Raw genomic sequence first — 20,045 nt, forward strand, 5'->3', positions numbered from 1 at the left:
CTCCATGTTAAAAAAAAACAAACAACACATTTCACAAGTGAGAGTGAAATAGGCAAGTGTTGCCATGTCCAGTCAAGCACAACAGTCTGGAATAAGGTGACTGATGTGCACAAGAAGAGGAAGAGTCCTAAAGAACCCCAAAATTATCACTGCTTCCTCTCTTTTGTTTTTGACAAAAGCCTTGACTCTACCTGGAAACACATGATTGCTCCTCGAATGACAGCAAGGCTTTGAGCTATGCTGCACTCCAACCACACAGCCCAGAGCTCTCCTGTATTTGCATTGAGCATTCAGGGTTAAGTCCTCTTCTGTGCACAGAATCCAATTAGATGAATTCCTGCACATGAAGGAGCAGAGAAAATGCTGCTTGATTGTAGCAGGCCAGCAAGGTGACTGCGCAATTACTCTGAACCCAAGGACTGTGGTAGCCTGCAGCCTTGCAGGAGTTCGGCTCACGAACATGCGTGGGCACAGAGGCTACCATGCTGTGTGTTGATGGGACTACCAGCCAGACATCATCGAGCCCGAGGTTCCACATCTCCTGTGCAGTCCTGGGTGAGATCCTAACAGGACCCTCATGCAGTATCCTCTGCAAGCTCTGCAGTTTCTCAAGACTTGCAGTAGCCTACATATGTGCAGACCTTTCTGCAGGAAAAAAAAAAAGGTTTAAAAAAGGGTGCCAGACATGGCTACCTCTGAATAACTTGCTTAAACACATCGTGGACAGAGTCACCGAAGCATGGCAGATACACTGTCACTCACAAGAGTATAAAAGTGAATTACTGGGACTCAGCAAATCATTTGCATTGAGTCATTTTTTCAAGTACAGCCTTTCTTCCTCCATACAGCATAGTTGAGTGACTGCCTGTGATACTGTTGCATGACCCAAAAGGATGATCTTGGGTCATTTTCTCAAAGAGACACAGCACAGAATATCCAGAACCAGAACTACAAAGACCTGGTACTCCTCCAGATCTAGCTTGCTGTGGGGATCAGACAGCTCCTAACAGTTTAGGTGGCTGTATGTGCCTTCCTAAATTTTAAGCCTCTTTTCAACTTCGCATAGCTTTGTCTACACACAGCATGGAACCTGGCCACCCTCTTCCCTCCATCCTTCCCCTCTGCTCCTCCTATACCAGCAGGCTCACAGAGATCCTTGACTGGGATCTGTGCACTTGAAATCAAGGAGCCGTAAGAACCCTTCTTAATATAAGGATTTTTCAACTATATTTTTTTTTTTACCTCTGCCTTTGGACTTCCATTTCAGGTCATGCAACAGGATGAAGCTCCCATCAGGGAAGGAACTGTGGCTATTGCAAGCTAATCTGCTGCATACAACATGGTGATCCGAAAGCAGGAGAGGAAGTACGGCACTGTGTTAATGGGATTGCATTAGAAGAAGAAAAGGGGACAGACACTAATTAGGGGGCTAAAGGCTCCTTAAGCTCACTTGGTAAATTTGTGCCAGAGAGTCCAGTTTTATCTCAAATTCAATTAATGCGACTCTTCTGGGATTTGACCCCAAATGTCAAAAGTTCCCATTACTTCTGAAAGCTCTGGATGAGGCAAAAATTTCAGACTGGAATAAAAAATGGTTTATAAGCTGTCAAAAGAGGAAGAAAATAAATACAATTAGAAAAATATAAGGAACTTCAAAATTATTTTCTTGGCCATAAGTCTCCTAACAGGCATTAAACCAGATTACAGTACAGTGGGGGATGCAGAAATAGATAGAAAACTTTGACAGATGTGTAATTAACTCAGTAAAATAGATGCATATTCAGATCCTACCCGCATCATTTCATCAACGCTGTTGTTCTGGCAGAGGGGGTCTGAAGACCCCTCTGCAGCATGAAGCAATCTCATACTGCTTCTAAGTACTCAGGAGTGAGTTTAAAATGCACTTTTCACAGACATTTACAGGCTTATGAAAAGCATATGGAATATGTACATGGCCAAGATGTGATCTGAGAAAATGGAGGAAGTTTTTGCAAAACTATCTCCCCACGGAAGCATTATGACAGATTATTTTAAGCAAATACGTGGTCCTTGCGTGATAAGTAATCTACATCGAAAAGGCAGAAAACAGAGTATTTACCTGTCTTGGATCTGAAGCTTTTGAAGCTCATCAGTCACTCCATAAGGTAGCATCTCCTTGGGAAAATTGTAGCGTTGCGCCCATCTTGCTGCTGTGTTCAAATCACAGTAACTGATTAGCAACTGTATCAGGTGCCCCTGAAGCCATCGATTCTCTCCAACTGTGCTCTGAAAGGGAATGAAGGGTGAAGGAAGACTGTCAGTGCAATTCCATTATGGGTATTTCTACCCCCTCTCAGGAGACAGCAAACTCCAGTGTGTCCTGGACAAGCGCAGAAAGGAGCAAGAATCCTCCCACTGCAGGAGTGATTTTGTTCAAACCCACTTCTGTGCCAAGAGATGAAGAGCACAGACTTTAACTGAGAGCTCATCAGGGCACTTGGGTCCCCTTGACAGCGTGGCTATTTGTTCAGGGAATACCACTTTGCAGGTGCAGCACAGAGAAACAAGGGTAAACCAATACCATTTAGCTTGATTGATGACTAGCATATTATTTGCTCAGATACCGATTATATTAAGGAAAATCAGGACTAGTGACTGACCAGACAGTAAAGGTCTTTGGGTTCGTTAGGCAGGTAATTACGGAAGGGGTAAGAGTTTGGATTGATTTAGTCTCATTTTGTACCTGTACACAGCCCTGAAGTGATGCTGTGACTTGATAAGATGGGAGAGGCAATAAGATGGCTGAGTCTCTCTCCAGTAGCATGGGGTATTTCCACAGGTAATCAGGATTGCCAGTCACACATGAGTTACAGATAGGACACATCAGCAAAGCTTTTCTAAGTGACAGACTTTGGTGTTCACAGCGAGGAAAAGGCTCACTCATCAGCCTACAGCCAATCTGCACACACCACCGGGAAAAAAAGGGCACCAGGTCCCTCCTCCGGCAACATACAACAGCACGCTGTGCTGACAGATGTCCTGTGCAACCAGCACGGACCCAGCCAGCACTGCAGATGGGGTCCAGCGTGTGAGTGCTGTCATCCTGCATCGGAAACAGGTTGTACGAAATGTGCTCTGAAAGTCCTACTTTATCCTCACTGATCAGTCGCTCCAGCTTTGAAGAACCAGGGTTAGGTGCAAGAAATTCCTCCCTTTGTGTCTATTCAAGGCCTCTGTGGATGTGATAACCGGATTATTGCTTCAGCCATACGGATCAACACAATGATCCCAAGTGCCGCTGTAGGACCCTGCATTACATACACCTGCAAACAGGACGGGCAGTTTAGGACGTTTCCCCTTCCCAGCCATTTCCGTGTGCTCGCGCCTCAGCACACTGGGGCACAACCACAAACTCATGGCTGCCTGTGGTTTAAGCCCAAATACCCAGCTGTGAGGCACAGTGGCTGCAGCACGGCACGCTGCCCACCCTGGCACAAGGGAACAGCTATCGGCAAGGGGCAGGGCAGACAAACAGGTCTGCGACAGTGGATTCACCAAAGCTCTTTTGTCTTGTTCACCTCCTTGGCAGATGCAGTAGTAAGAGGAAATACAAACACAGTGACACTGATAGTCATGACAGCTACACGGGGGTGGGAATAACCCACTCCTCCTGCCCAGCCAACCCACCTGCACTTGCAAATATCCCAGAGCCACTGCAGCCGGATCAGCAACCCACTCCTCTTCCCAGACTGATTTACTCATGGATCTGCCTTAGAAGTTAATATTGTCAAGAAAACTTAATTGCTAAAACAAGTTGAAATTCTACATAGTGGATCAGAATCTGTAGCTATATGGCTATATTGCTGCTGGCACTACCAACAAGTTATTTTTCAGTGTAGTCCAATGCTCAGATGGGCACTTCAAGTCCATCCCCACCCTCCGCACATGCCACTGCCATCTCTCCTTCGCTGCTCACCTCAAAGGTCTTGCAGGGTCAGAGTCTGCTCCCACGGACCGCAGGCACCTTGCTCTTTCCCCACGGTGTGTACAAACACAGCCTGCCTGCCCGGTGGGCTGGGGCCATGCAGCCTCATTCCTCACATTCTTTCAGTAACTAAAAGGTGAGAAGTTGTCTTCAAAGCAGACACCCTGCACAGAGATCAGGAAACGAACCTGTGATGGCCCCATGGTAAAAGGGAAAGAAAAAAGAAAGCAAAAAAGCAAAAAAAAAAAAAAAAAAAAGAATGACCCACCCTCATAGAGGTGCAGGAGGGGGTAGAGACTTGGAAGAAATGCCACAGAGAAATTTGCATCCCAGGTAGCCCACACCAGAAGCCAGTCTGCTGATAAAAACTGCCGCCTTGGCACTACGTCTCCACCCCTGTGGACTCTGCCAAATGCCAAACCACATTTCTCCTCATGGATATGTGGAGAAATATTTTTCCTGCTGCTCCGAAGAGGCTGGCAGCACAGCAGGAGCCAGCGTCAGCAGGACTGGGGTCCAGCACCTAACCAGGGGCTCAGTTACTGGAGAGAAGCAGGAGAGGGAACTGAGGGAAGGGGCAGAGCAGGAAAGGATAAGCTATAATTGTAATGCTTCTTGCCCATTACATTTCCCCTCGAATCTTTCCTTCTGGCCATGCCAGTCCAGATACCTTGTGCATCTCCTACATCTCTGCCTCATGCAACTGAGCTCAGCCAAGCACCTAACACATGAAGGAGGTTTGAGTAACTTTTCCTCTGCCTCGTTTGCCAAGCCACTTCTCAAGACTCCTTCCCAAAAAGAGCATATTTTCTTATTAACATCACAGAGCAATTCCCTCTTCTCGTCTCCCCTGTGTCCATCCTATTGTCTTTCTGCCTTTTTTCTAGAACACAAAGTCTTTGGGGTTGGATCTCTCTACAGTTCACCCAGAGTCAATTCTTAATAAATCTCATCATGTCAGCTTTATTTCTGGAAATAATGAGGTGCAGATTTTTTTTAAATTATTTTAATGATAACAGATTCATTCTTTCAATCACAAAAACAACTCTGGAAAGAAGGTTAATCTCTCCAGAGATATTGCATCTTGCATTCTGAAAAGCAAAATAGCTTTGTTTGTTTTTTACTGAAAGAAACCAACATTGCTATAAAGGGGAAAGGCTTCCACCGCAACAGCTTTGCAAGAAGCAAGAATGTGGAAACTTTGGCCCCAGAAGATGTGGGCACAGATGCAGAGACAAATGTTTCACTAGGGATGACATTTCATGTATTTTGTTTTCAGTAAATGAGCACTTTTCAAGAGGGAACTGGCACAGTTGTTTTGACCAACATCAGCGACACCTCCAAGCAGGAAAAGATTACATATACCATGAGGCTCGTTTACATCCCTCTCTGAATTCTAGACATATCATACGTTCTTTAATCCACAGGCACACACAAAAACTCCTGACACCAACAATAGCCCATGATTAAAGCTTTCCAAAATGACTGCTGCAGATTACCTACCCGTAAATCCTGTTCTTACCCAGTCGAATGTTTTACAAAGCTCACAACAACCAGTGCAGAGGAAGCTTAGGAATGTCCTGATCTTAACCTACCAGCAACTCCTTCATTGTTATCAATAATTTTGGATCCAAATATTGAATATCTTCTTTGGAAGTCACCCTAGCCAAGCCCAGATTACTTTTATCTGTATGTGTTAAGTTGCATTTCTGTGTGATACAATTCTCCACTTTCCCTCACTATCTTTTACTGAAGAGTGAAGTTATTCACATTAGTGACACTGGTTATTTGCAGAGTCAGATTTTAATTCAACTTTTGAATGTCTTGGCCAATCTCCCCTGTTCTCAAGTGCTTCCAGAATCAACAAAAAATATCCTGTTAGTGTAGAGAAAATGTCAAGCAGAATATTTTAAAGCCAGTCAATTTAAAAGGGGAAAAAGAAACCTGGACTTTGAAAGGACGAAACCACTGCAAGCAGTGGAGGACACCAACAGCATTTCTAAATTCACTGTGATGCTGCAGGTACTGTGCAGACACCTTTGTTTAAAGATTCTCTGGAACATCTTACTGTGTTGGTTTCATTGTACCTTTATTTTATTTATGCTTGAGATTTCTGTTTGGAAGTTGGCACCACCTGTACTATATGCAGAGATGCTGCAATAGTTTGTCATCATTAGCGTGTCATTGAAGAAGTCCTTTATGCATGAGATTGGAGCTGGGACCCTCAAAGCCAGCTCAGACCAGGGTCACAGCCTGTTCAGTGACAGAAGGGGGATCCTGACTTCAGGATATCCTACATAGATGGCACAGGGATAAAAGATGCCAACTTTACCCACACTCACTTCTGAACAGGGTTTCTTGTTCAGAAACAGCAGGCCACTCACCCATGGCCAAGGCACAAAGACAGAAGCATGAGAAAGCTCTGCTTTCTCACCACTCGAGCTGTTCTCTTGCTCACAGGCACTGGCTACTCAGATGCACTAATTTATGAACTGAAGAACAAAATAGCCTCCATTCATATCCCAGAAGACTGACTTTCAGATAGCAATCAGTGCGTCATTGACAGAGCCACACTTCAGTGTTCTGGAGGCCATTACCACATCAATGGCGGGGAAGTGGTCTTTCTTCTCTCTTTCAACAAAGCTTTGGCAATGTGGCTCCCTGGGGCATGTTCACACTACCTAACTTCAGCTTTGTGAATCAGGAGACCCAGCTTCCCAGTCTCCTCATGAGAGACTCTTCCAAAAGGCAATTCAGAGGAGTATAACTTACGATATAACTTCAACGGATCAAGGCAAAGGCAACTCTTAAAGCCAACTTGCTGCTGTATTGGGGCTCCTCACAAGGAGCTTATTGTTCCTGGGCAACCTGAATGAAACTGCTAGCTTGTGATGAGTAGCTAGTAGTGTGACAAGATGCATCTGGCTCCATTTTTCTCTCTGCAGCTCACACAATCTTGCCAATGCAATTTCTCGTTCAGAAGTCCAGACACCACTAATAAATGGTAGCCAGAAGAAAAAAAAAAACAACCTTATAGCTCCTCTGTTAAAATTCACCCTGCTGACTGCACAGCCAGCCGCGTTTCAGCCAGCAGGTTGAGGGAAGTGATTACTCACTTGTTCTGCACTTGTGAGACCACACCTGGACATGGTGCCTAGTTTCAGCACCTCAGTTTAAAAGAGATGCTGAAAAATAGGAGAGAGTTTAGTAAAGAGCCACTGAGATGGTCAGTGGGTTGGAACACTTGATGCAAAAGGAGATGATGAGGGAGCAGGGCTTGTTCAGCTTAGGGAAGGCTAAGTTGGGGGATATGGGGGAATATAATTGCTCTCTTTAATTTTATCATGGGCGATCATAGAGAAGATGGAGTCAGCTCCTTCCAGAAATTCCAGCCAGGCCTAAAGGAAAAAAAAGGTGACACTGAGAGTGGCTAAACATTGCAATGGGTCCAGAAGGGCTGTGGAACCAGGCAGAGCCCTGCAACACCTTTGTCTAAGTCATCCTTGCTTTGAGCAGGAGGGCAGAGAAAAGACCTCCACGGGCTCCTTCAAACTGAAATTAGACTCTGATTCTGCGATTAGCACTGCTGTGCATTCCCCAGCACCGAGACTCATCTCCACACAGACAGGTGGCTTCTTGCAGCGACTGCTGCTTTCAAGTACCAAGCACCTCCCGGGCAAAGAACACCCAAGATCTCATTTACCCAGAATACAGGATGGTCCTGATCATGCTCAACAATACTACACAGAGATCCAAATACATTTCCTGCATTGGAATTCCTTCCAAATTTCTGTCAGGCAGCCCCTGAGGGAAGTCATTCATCTTTACCAAATGAAGTCATCATGTCTCCAAAATCTGCTCATACTGCCACAGATGAGAGAAGGTATATAGCAGAGGTAAAGCACGAACTCTGCTTTCCAAGTCAGATCTGAAGAGAGAGTATTTTCAAAAAATATTAAGCATGAGGTTGAGACTTTTTTTTTAAGCACAGCATTGGACAACCTTCATACAACCTTCACCCAACTCACAGAGCCAAACAACAGATAAACTGTCTGCTGGCAAGGGCTCCACCCCGCAGGGCACGCGACAATTCCTACTTCAGAGATTAAAGTCTCCGCACACAACATTTTACCTCAGTGAATCTCACACGATCACTACCAGATTTCACTTCAGTAGCTACCAGAACATGGATATCAATGTTTCTCGGCTGGAGAAGGCACAAGTCCAGACACAAACTGAGGTTTAATGGCGAAGGTGTAATACTCTACAACAACATTGCTTCTAAGTGCTCAAGTACACGCAATCCCAGATTGCAGATGCTTCAGGACACAGGCAGATTTAGTAAAAAGGGCACGGTGAGACATCTATCTGTAAGACGGTAAAGCTCAGCACTGACACCAAATGATTATTACCCACCAGCATACAAATGCAGCCACTTAAATGCTGTCCTGAAAAATCACCTTGTACTGTCTGATTAGCCACTGCTGCTGCGTGTGCAGAATGGCATTAGCGAAGGGATCCCGTCCCTCTGCTCCTGTCACTGTGGATTTCAGACAAATCTCGCAGGAGGGAAGGCAGCCTAAGGCCATGTCGGTCAGTCAGTGACACTTGTCTTTGGGGTCACAGATCAGTTAATGGTCTTGTTCAGCAGCGCAGGTGTAGCCTGCCACTTTGGGGACTTTCCCAGTGGGAAGATCAGAACTTTTCATTTTAACCCACAATTAACCCATTTTCTTCAACTGCGTCCCACAACAACTCCAGGTATGCTGATACACAAAATCAGGCAGCATTCACCTGCAATACTTGTTCTGTCCTCCACTACTTGTTCAGGGAATGTTATAGATGTATGTCGTTAGTGAGCTACAGAGTCAGGCTAAGCCTATTAAAATAACCTTTGTTTGGAGAGAGAAAGAAGTGCATGCCATTCATAAAAAACAAAAATACAATTCCTTAACAAATAGACAAAGGTAACTTTACCCTACTTGATTTTTAAGATACAATTTCTTTTTCCTTCATTTCAGTGTGAAGTCCGTCCTGAGGGTCTGCGCTTCTCCCTGAAATCCCTTTCTCACAATTGCTGCAGAGGCATTTTCTGAATTCTAACCTAACCCTGGCCCTAGAGTGGCTGAATATTATTCATCCCAGGGATTAGCAAAGGACCAAGGACTTGTTCTGAATACATAAGCCACACAGTTTTGATATGCTTCCAGATTTCTCACACCTCTTGGTCCCACGATGGCAGGCTGGAGATATTTTCTGGGAGCATTCCAGCACTTGGCAAGACTGAAGATGAATGAGGATGGGGAAATTGGCCAAACTCTTTCAGAGCACAAAGTTGTATGTTACTTACCACAGTAGATGCTTTGTCTAAGTCCAATAACACAGTGCATTGAAGACAAACTGGCAACCCTTATCTTCCCAGTGTATTTTGAAGTAGCATTTATCTATCTGCCTTTTGTCATTATGTCACACACACACACGAACAAAGTGTCACTGTGGTAAACAGCAAATCATGGTCTCCAGTTTAAGAAAGTGAGGGCTCCCATCATATACTGCACATTAGGTGACCTGCACTGCTACTGCGGTTCACTGAGCCTGGTCCTCATATGACCTAACATAATTTCCTTAGTCTCTCAAGCCTAAGAAGGTTTATACAATTGCCAAGCACCTTCATAAACTTTCTACCAAAGTCACCATTACATAACTCTCTTTTAGTTTGTATCTTGAAGCATGGAAGTCCGCATTAGGAAAATACAACTTTCTGCTAAGCTATGAGGCTGCCTGAAGGATTACTATCAAATGTGATTATTTCAAAATCCAACTTAGCAGAAGTGTATGACATCCACTCGTACTACAAGATCTGTCTGCAGGAACTCCACTCCAGCTACAAAAGCACAGCAAGGGATCGCACCAACAGCCACACACTGCCAGAGCTCGACACCATTGCAGGGACAGAACAGAGAACTAAAGCACTGCTTCATCACAGGACTGCGAGAGTTGCAGACGTGTAAAGAGGAAGAGCCCGCAGGAATGAAACCACTGTCGCTGTGTCTCCACCGCTGCTGGTAAATGAACTTGCAGGATTACACTTCATCAGTTTGTCAGGATGTACAGGAGCTGAAGCCACCGTGACGTATTCCCATTTGTTTTGGATAGCCCTAATATTAACCCTAACAAGCTAAACCAGTATACCAGTTAACCCAACCAATCACTCAATTAAATGTTCCCATACCCAGTCACATACCTAATGAGAATTCATAAGCTCCACCTTCCTTTCCAAAAAGATGTGGAATTCCAGCACCTCTATTCCCCAGTGGAGCGGGAGGATTTACCGCTCGGATCCAGCCTGCCTCAGCTCCACACAGCCGATGCAGACTTTTCAGGAGGAAGGATCTGCAGATGGGGAAAGAGCCTCAGAAATCTCTTTCTCGTTCTCTCCCTACTCCATTCTTCCTGCTCAGGTCAAATTCCAAGTTGTGAGACTGAGTAACACAGCAGGAATCTCCTGTTACTTGGTCCTGGCTCTGGATTATTTTAACAGCCTTCTATAGGGGTCCTCCTACACCATGATGCATCGTTACTCTGCCCACACTTATCCCTGATGTACGGCAATTCCCCTCAGATCTGTACTTTTCTTCTGGAAATAGCTGCACGAAAGATTGGCCATCAACGAGCTTCAGGTTCTCACCTGTAGCACCACTTTAATTAAAAGGCCTGTAACCTCTGAAGTGGAATTAACTTAAAATCTCCTGTGTTCATTGTCAAAGAACAGAAGCAGCAAGTTAATTTCTTTGCTTTCATTTTAACCAGCCCTGAGCTTCACCGACATCAGACTTCTCAGGTCTCTTCTCCACCGCTGCTGCTGCTTCACTTCTAAGCGGCTTTGTGAGAGCTCACAACCTGCCTTTGAAAGCCCTTCTCCAGGCCACGCTGGAACTCCCCAGCGACACTCACCATGGGCTATTTCATTCATCTTCCCGAGCCTCGCCGTGTCCTGTATTCACACCTAGTGCTCTCCCTGGCTCTGCTCTGCTTACGGATCTGTTCCAGCCCAGGCTCGCTTCTGAATAGTTAGGAATTTGGTTTTAGGTTCTTTTCTCTCTAAGAACATGCTAATGCAGCATTCCCAGCAGGGGACATTTTTCTATTTAGGAAAGTCTTCAAAGTGAATAAGCAAAAATCTTGACGATGGAAACACGCTCAGGAGCACTAACTCTTCCCATCATTAGTCTATGTAAACTAAATGCCCACAGGAAAAACATGGGTTACCACTTATTTCTATTTTACCATGCACAAACCTCGTCTGGCTCATAGACAAAGCAGTAACAAGTATCTTTGCAGGATCTTTACCAAAAGCAAAGCTTGGCAGTAGATTTTTCTCTCCTTTAATCTCTTTTGGTACATTTAAACTCCTGGCGTTCTTTGTTCTGAAGGAGAAATGCTTGAGAGGGTTGACTGAGTGAACTCTGAAATTCACACCCTGGCAAATTGGACTGATTTCCTAAATCCATAATTACAGCATTCCTCAGAGATATGCATTCTTTCAGAGCGAACAAGGGAAGATTAGTTTCCTGTTTCTTCCCATCTACATGACTTCTCTGTCAAGAGGAACTTCTTTTGTTTCTAAACAATCCTCTGTTTATGTGGTTCTCTTCTTGGCAGGGAACTGGTGAACTAATCTTGCCTAAAAGTACAATACAGCCAAACTATCAATTGCAAATAGCCCGACTATCTTTGTGCAAGGCAGCTGATTTGCACAGGCCTTTAGAATCCAGAATCTATCTGTGGAAGCACTCAGACAGGTACCAATTGATTACAGGGTTTTTATATAATCTGGGATGATTATTGAATGACCAGATAGTTTTACTGCTGGCTGGATAAGAACATAAGAGTGGATCTGTGCATGTGTGTGATTATGTACAAAGCTTAAGACTTTAGTAAAACTGGGCAAATGTAGCCCCCTACATCTGCACATCCCCAAGCAGGCAGAAACTACCACAGGGCAAGAGTATCGCATTGTCTCATGCCACAGAGCTGCAAATAAGAGCTGTGTCCCACTTGCAAACAGAGTATGTACAGAGCCCTGTTGTTGTTGTTTTTTTTTTAAAAAAAGTATTGAATCCATCCCCTCCTTCTGTGCTAACACAGGAAGCAGGCAAGCTCCATGTCCCATCCTCTTCTTTGTCCTTCCCTATTTCTGCTGGAGAAGCCAATGTCAGTGATCTTGACAGGGTTCCCTTTGTCTTGGAGCAAAAGGAACAAGAGGATTTGCTTGTTTTAAGTCAGGCTGTCCCCACTTTTACTTTGCAGTGTACACAATCCTATAGCTGATGCAGTTTGCAGTCAGTAACAGGTATCCTGGAAACTAGTATTTTAGACTCCTGATGTAGCTTTTAAGGACCTTGTACGTTCCACATATTCCTATAAGGTTTTGGATAATAGTCCTTTCTGTATTTTTTCCTACTCCTAAGATGCTTCTCCCGTTTCTTGAATTAAACATACCACCAGGGCACATCAGTTGAATCTAAGCGCTTGCTGATGCTCTTAACTCTTCATTCTAACACTGACCTCTCAACCTACAGCCATAAGCCAATTAGCCTCTTTTTTATACCATATCAAATCTCTTTCTGATGGAGTTGTGCTTTTGAATGAATGCATGCTAGTGACAGAAATGTAATTATACTGCTTAACAGCAAGCTAGCCCTGTCTGGTTGCAGGGGGTTTAAGGTCAGAAAGCATCTCTAACATAGCAAAACAATTTAAAGGAGATTTTTTTTTTTTCCTAGTGTGTTGTCTCCAGTTTCCTTTCTTCATTCTCCAGCACTTAATATGTCTGCACATAAAGGCTATTTGGCCACAACTTTTTAAATCGAGATCCTGAGCTTTCAAAGGAATTACTTGCCAATATCTCACTGAAGCAACACACAGACACCCAGCTCCCATAAGTTTCTGCTGAATCCCCAGAGCTTGGCCCTGTGGATCCACATTTAAGTAAATGTGAGCTGCTTTTCCAAAGTTATTGAGCAAACACATCTTCCATCATTCCAGAGAAAATTTTGCCTGATTTTTAAAAATGTTTTTGATGATTTTGACAATTTGGTAGATAGTATGGAAAACAATGGCAGTTTTTCTTAGTTTCTCTACCTACTGTAAAATACCACCAGAATTCACTAGTATGTTTGTGCTTAACCACAATTTATTTATCTAGAAACAGGTGGATTTGTTATAAATAAAACTACTGTAATTATCATTAGGTACACCAGCCCCTCCAGTTCTTACAGAAAATAATCCTCTCTAAGCCATGCAGGAGGTACACAGAGGTATTTGCATTTAACTGTATATATCATCCTTTGATAGACTTTTCTTTAGATAGTAAGGCATGGAACACACTGCATGTTTAGCTTTTCCCATGTATTTCTCCAACAACAGCTGTGGGTTTGTTAAACGAGAAGTTCCCATTTCTTTTAGATCAACAGTGCTAACTTCATTAGTACAGATGCATATTTTACTGCTCTCTATCCAGAAGGCAGAACGTAACTGAAGAATTACGTTATGCTTTTCCTGAGACAGTCACAGATGTGCCTGTTTTCTGTATCAGCCCTATCAGTAAGTCCTTTTGCTTTGCAACTCTGATGTTATTTCAGCTATCAATAAATATATGACACCGTTACCAAACTGAACTGAAAAATAAAAACAAATCTATACTTTGCCTGCTACTTTTATTGTCCAGTTTTTCCATGGTTTCATAATCCTTTAGGTACAATACACTTTTACATGACATTGTGGCTATATGTTCTCCCCAGGGACCCCCAACAAGAACAGTAACTCTAAAGAAAAAGGCATGGGGCAAAAGCAGAGGGATTGCCAAAACACTCCCACCACCACTGAGTTTCTGGTCTGTCCCTGAACAGGGGACAAAACGCAGGAAGAGAAATGAAGGGAGCAACAAGTGGACACTGGGGAAGAAAGACTGCCAGTTCTCGACTGATATAAAGCAATTCCCTCAATCCTGGCTTCACAAGACAGATACCAGATCTTAAACCTGTCACTGGTCCAGGTCTAAATACCATCTATTTTGCAAAAGGGAAATGGAAAAGAAAAAAAAAATAAATAATCTTCTCTTTTTTAAACGGCAGCTGTTAGGAAGCTGCTTGAAGTTGTGGAAAGATAAATGCAATTCTTTTGCAGATAGCTTAACAGGCAAACTGCAGGCAAAATAGAGACTGAGAGTAGCTCCTGCATATTTATATACACACCCACACTTGGAGCTACCCGGGCTCAAGTGGGACAGCTCCTCAGCTCAAGCACCTTGTTGCAGCAACACTAGTAGAATCATGAAAATTTATTTCAGCTGGTGATTCCTCCCTGAGACTTTTAAGGCCAGAAGGAACAAAACCAGTCACCCACTGGTTCTAATTTCCTGCTAAAAAAGAGGCCAGAAGTACTAGCAAGGGACTCCACACAACGGCTGGTTAAACTAGTTTTAGTTTCTACCTTCCAGGAAAACAGTCAGTCAAGATTTGACATCTGAGTGATGAAATCCATTATATCCCTTGAATAAACAGCTCGCTCAAACACAGAGTGAAAGATAATTTGACATGCAGACTTATACCGAAAGACATGTCGTTTACTAATCACCTCCTGAATATCATTCCCATTTGCATTGCATGGACTGCTTAATTCCCTACAGATATTAAGTTCCTTACACTATAGGGATGATGTATTCAAAACAATCTCGAGTCAATTTAAACATTTGTCTAAACTCAGGAGTCCTAGGGAAGGACACTAGATGTGGATATTTGCAAAGTGGCCTTTTTGACCTCTTGTCCTTACTAAAGATTCCCCAAGAGCAGGATTACTGGCCAGGTGTTCTGAGCACAAAAACTTTAAAAAAATAACTGCATTCTGCCCTTTAAATTCCCCTTAAAAATTACCTCCTTGAGTATAACAGCTATTATATTTTATTCCAGAGGTAGTCACATTTTAATTGAGGTCAAAACAGTCCTGTACAGAAAAAGCACATTAGGATCCTGGCACCAGTCATTCAGAATGTTTGCCATTTAGAAATTAATTGGTTAAAGAAGTAAGATTACATCAACTCCTTGCTGTAGTGTAAGATAATTTACACCTATTAAGCATCAGGAATTGTCAAAGTTTTTCAAACATATTACACATAATGGAGGGCACTTTACTTTTATGCCTTCTGTTTGAGTAGATTTCTGAATATTACCTGTAAAGTAGCATAACAACCCTAGAATTTTGGCGGAACTGGAGTTACACATTTGCTACAAATTACTAGCATCTCACCCCTGGTCAACCAGAGAACGAGCTGGCACAGTGTTTGATTTTCATGGTCAGAAATTTTAAAATAAATAAGTTATCTCATTGTCACAGCTGGAGAAGGAGAAGAGATTAGCTGCAGCCTCTCACAGTACTGAACATAGTGAACAGCTGGCTCCAGGGTTCATCTGCATCATTCTCATGCAAGACCAGAGCAGACTGGATAGCTGAAAAACAGGGCTGAAAAAAACAAAGGTCACTTTTCCAGGTGTTATATTGCTGTACCCTTCTCTCAAGTCGCACATGCCAAAATGAAGGACAGAGTGGTTCCAACCATCAGCTGGCAAACAGGCTGACTGATGAGCCACAGCTCATGAGGAGTGCCCAAAGAACAAGTAACATGTTTTCATATACCAGCACTTTCTCTGAGCATTAGTTTTGGAAGAGTTTAAGATTTTTACATTTGAGAACTTATAGGAGAGTTTCCCCTACGCAAACACTAGCACAGAAAGTTTTTCGATTTAGCAACAAAAGGCCATTTAGCTCAAGGTTAATACAAGTGGAAGTACCATTTCTACCACTTCACTGTCCCAGACATCTTGCAAAACAGGTAACTATAACGCTGACAGTCCTAAATAAACTAATTGGTTTTAACCCTGTTCAACACTGAATCTAGCTATTGTCCCAAACGAAGAGCTACACTGCTGTGTACCGTCACCCTCTTCTGCTCAATGCGAAAAGGAATTTCATAGCAGGAAGTCCAAATAAACACACGTATACCTCTTGGGCCAAAGTACCCTGAGATAACATTTTAAACCGTACCAAATGGTTAGCTCTGCAGCAAACTATTCCCTGCAAAAATACTCTGGATGTCAGAAGCATCAAGTAAGGGTGTGCCTTCTGGACTCTAATTGATCAGAAATACCCATAATATTCTGTCATTCCCCCTGCACAACTATCTCACCCTTTTCTTGTCAAGCTGAGACTGTCTCCTGTGGGTTGCTGTTGGCCTCAGAGCTTCCCAGTCAGCTCTCTCCTCGCATAGACGGGCACAGCTCCCTTGTGGAACAGACCAGACCCAAAGGGGTGTGGGTGACTCCACACAAAATGGGTGCTTTGGCATAAATCAACCAAGCTGAGTCAAGAAGGACACAATTGCAAGATCACCCCCAAAACATCAGTGAGAACACTGCACACTAAAAGCAGTGCAGCAAAACACCAGACCTTCCTAGTCCCAAGCTCTATGTTAAACTAGGAGGGTTTCCGGTCACCAAAACACAGGTGTCTGGTGCTATTTGAGATGTCCTCAGGCTGCAGCTGCCACCCAAGAAGGCAATGCTACCCAGTAGGTCCCATGTCATACTGCCAACCTCATGCAAGTATCTCAGATACTATCTGACACCTAAAACACCGGTAGAGGAGACATTTGCCATCAGAGTTGCTTCCCTACTATGCTCCTCATAGATATTATTGTTCTATGTGTGCTCACTTTTTGAAAGCTTGGTAGGTGATTGAAAAATGCCTTCCATGCTTTTTAGTCTGAAAGTGATTCTATCCAGCAGAATTTCCAGGGAAACATCAGCATTCAGTAAGCCCCTCTTGCTGCTGGCCAAGTGCTCTCTGCAGTCGCTGGCAGGACAACCCTCCCTGAACACATCCGTCAGCGTCATATATCGGCTGTTCTGTGGTTGCCCTACCCAATTCTACCATCTTTATGCACCTGAATAAACCTACGAAAAATATGAAGCGTGCAAAAATGGAAGCAGAAGGGCATACAGCAAAGCAGACAACTGGCTCACGCCCTGCCTCTTTTTTTCCCTGCCTATCTACCATCAATATCCTACACACCTTCCCTTTGCTTGTGAAGACAGGCACTCTCCTGCGTGTTTCCATGCAGCTCAGAATCAGTTAGACAAGCTAATGAATAGCAATGCAGCTGGCACCATGCAAGAAGAGTACTCTTCCCCTCCCTTTGCCCTCCAGGTATCTCTGCTTGGAGAAGATGATACAAACGGTAGCTCTCCTCCTGGGCTAACCAGGCTTTCCAACAGGTAGTTGCGATGAGGGCAGTTTCCCTAGGGTACGAAGACCTTTTGATCCCTTTGCGTTCCCTCCTGCCTCCTCTGGCTGCCTACTGCTGCCATCCCTGCCTGTGCAGCCACAGCCTGGACAGCAGATCAGCAGCGCGGGTGCTGGCAGGCGGAGGGGGCAAAACCAGTTTACTACAGGGCTGGAAACAGGTTCTGTTGGTCCCACAATTAACTATTGAGTTTCTGCATTTTGTAGGAGCAGTCAGGTTCACATCTTCAATTCATCCCACAGGGCAGGAACAGGAAAATTCTGTACTTGTACTGCTCAGGGTGAACAAAAAGAAACACCAGCCCAGAAATGTCTATCGCTTGCCATACCAAATGACAGGGCCAGCACCACTGAACAAGGAGAGACACCACTTTCACCAGGGCTCTCGATATCTATATAATTTAAATCTTTTGTTACGGCTGCAGTACAGAATAAAACAAAAATGGGCTTTAAACCCATGAAGGCTTTCAACCTCTTTGGACTTATCATTGAAAAAATTATCCAAAAATTCTGACTGAGAGTTTTGCTGTTGTGGAGTCTTTTGGGAGTTTTGGTTCCCATTCTCCCAGGTGACTCAGAGGGTCCACTGCATCCCATCCTCTGCCTCCTACCCAGTGCAATGTGTCTTAAATACTACATCACCGGGCAGAGCTTGGGAGATACAAATTGCCTGTGAGCCTGAATTAAACATACAGATGCGACATACAACACAAACAACAACTCCCTCCAGCTCCACAAGGAGCCTAACGGATATTTGTGGCCAAAACATGTCAGGTCACAAGTGAAGCTCTGAGTGGAAAGCTGAACCTTTCCCTCATGTCAAACCCAGTCCTTCAAAAACAATAAAGTCTCAGACAACCCTAGTTTTTGCACTGAAAAACAAAACTTGCCCAGAGATTCCTCCTTTGTAACTTTTCTTTTGCTCAGTGCAGCCATGCTGCCAGCAGTGTAAAGCAGAAGCCTACCTGCACATGTGATTATTTCGGTTTCCTCCAGATGCATAGGTACAGATTCTGATCACTTTAAAGTGATGCCAAAGACAGTAATCTCTGATAGCACTAAGAGTCAGAACTAGTAACAGGCAAGTTTAAGCATTACTCGTGTGATAATTACATAGTTGTCAAAAATACATAAGTTGGCAGCACGCAGGAAACACAAAGGTTGGAATACTTTGGGAAAGAAAAGACGACCTTCTGCCATAGTCCATCACGCAGTTGCGCTCTGAGTAGTTCTCTAGGGAGCTGTCTTACCAGGCACCAAACCAGCACTTTTCAGAGAGGATCTATTGACACTGTCTCTAATCGTGTATGTTAACTGGGAGGTTTTTCCCACTATCCACCATCAACAGACACCTCTTCACTGCATACACCAAAGTACATCCAGGAGTCGTGACAAAGATGACTGCTACAGTTTCATGGCTAATCCCATCTCAGGTCTTGATCTAGCAACGCATCAGCACTTGTGCTGGCCTTTAGGCTTGCAAAAATCAAAGGGAACCCTGAAAAGTTCTTTCACTGGATAAGATCACTGAGATCAATAGGCAAAACCCCTTCCTTTCCTCACAGAGTCTGGCTCTTGCATGGGTATGATAAACTACATACAGAAATTGAAAATTCACCACTGAAAACACTCAGTAGGTTTAACAGTTGCCATGAAGTGCTGCTGGGCATTTTATCGATGATCTCTGCCTTAAAAAACACATCCTCATGCCTTTTGAATTGTTCTTTTTCCTTCTGACCCATGAAAGAGAGAAGAAACATCTCGTGTTTAAAATTCAGTAATTTTGCTGGTGTGTACAGACAGTGCCTAAGATCTCAAATGCACGAGATCATTAGTCATCAGACTGGCCTGTCACCACTCAGAGGGCCACGCTGACCATTCAAATGGATTTTGAAAAGCAGACTCTAGCCGATGGTCAGAAATCCTTAATGGCTGCAGAATTCAAACTGAAAGGAGTTACAGAAAAGGAGTAAACACTCCCCATGAGGTTGCAATTCCACAGGGATATCACGGACACATCAATAATCATCAACGGTTTGCCACCATGGAATTTCTTGATATTTCATTGTGACATATGTATTTATTGTAGTATCAGGCCAAAACATGATTGCCTGAATTCTCCTGTTTATACACCAAAAAAAAAAAATACTGCTATCCTTCTTCCTATGTTATTAAAATTACTTGTGTCCTACAGCAGAAGACATAGAAGTCACAATATGTAAGTCACCTAATAAACCTGTTGAAAACGATCAGAGTGGAAGGATGCAGAGGGAATCTAACATTTGTCCCTATTTACTCACACACCTTGTTAGCCACCTGAAGAGAACTCTCTTTTCCCTCCTCCTTGTAATTAATCACCATAAATAGTTGTAGTGTTCACTTACAAATAAGTGCATGGAAGTAAAAGAATGTAATTGATAATCTTATCTAAATGCTCCAGTCAAACTAGAGCATTTTTAAAGACATAACAGGAATTAAAATATAAATTTTCTTCCTTGCTTTTCCCTGCATGTACAATTTTGCTATATGCTTACAAAATTATAAGAAAGTGCAAAACTGTAGTAGTAGGACCACAATATCCAGCACTGGATAGTCTGAACACCTTAAAATAATCTCCAAGCAAATAACCCTGAGAAAATGGGAGAGGGAAATGCATACTCACCTGAACATGATCTGTCCAATTCTCCTGAGTCATAGTTTTCTGAAAAGACAAAATTACTTC

At 43.5% G+C, this 20,045-nt stretch overlaps 1 protein-coding gene across 1 annotated transcript in view; it reads right to left on the reverse strand.

Annotated features, from left to right (window-relative positions):
• EXD3 (exonuclease 3'-5' domain containing 3) overlaps positions 1–20,045 on the reverse strand; it is a gene marked incomplete at its 3' end in the record, with an annotated part of 65,982 nt that overhangs the window by 16,845 nt on the left and 29,092 nt on the right. The window contains exons 9-10 of the mRNA XM_009705467.1: positions 19,986–20,024; positions 2,099–2,265 (exon numbers count right to left, since the gene is read on the reverse strand). Coding sequence (XP_009703769.1) covers positions 2,099–2,265; positions 19,986–20,024 — 206 coding nt within the window. The remainder of the gene's footprint in view (positions 1–2,098; positions 2,266–19,985; positions 20,025–20,045) is intronic.

The sequence above is a fragment of the Cariama cristata genome, unplaced genomic scaffold (assembly GCF_000690535.1).
Source record: "Cariama cristata isolate BGI_N322 unplaced genomic scaffold, ASM69053v1 scaffold40258, whole genome shotgun sequence".
In the NCBI taxonomy this organism is placed as follows: domain Eukaryota; kingdom Metazoa; phylum Chordata; class Aves; order Cariamiformes; family Cariamidae; genus Cariama; species Cariama cristata.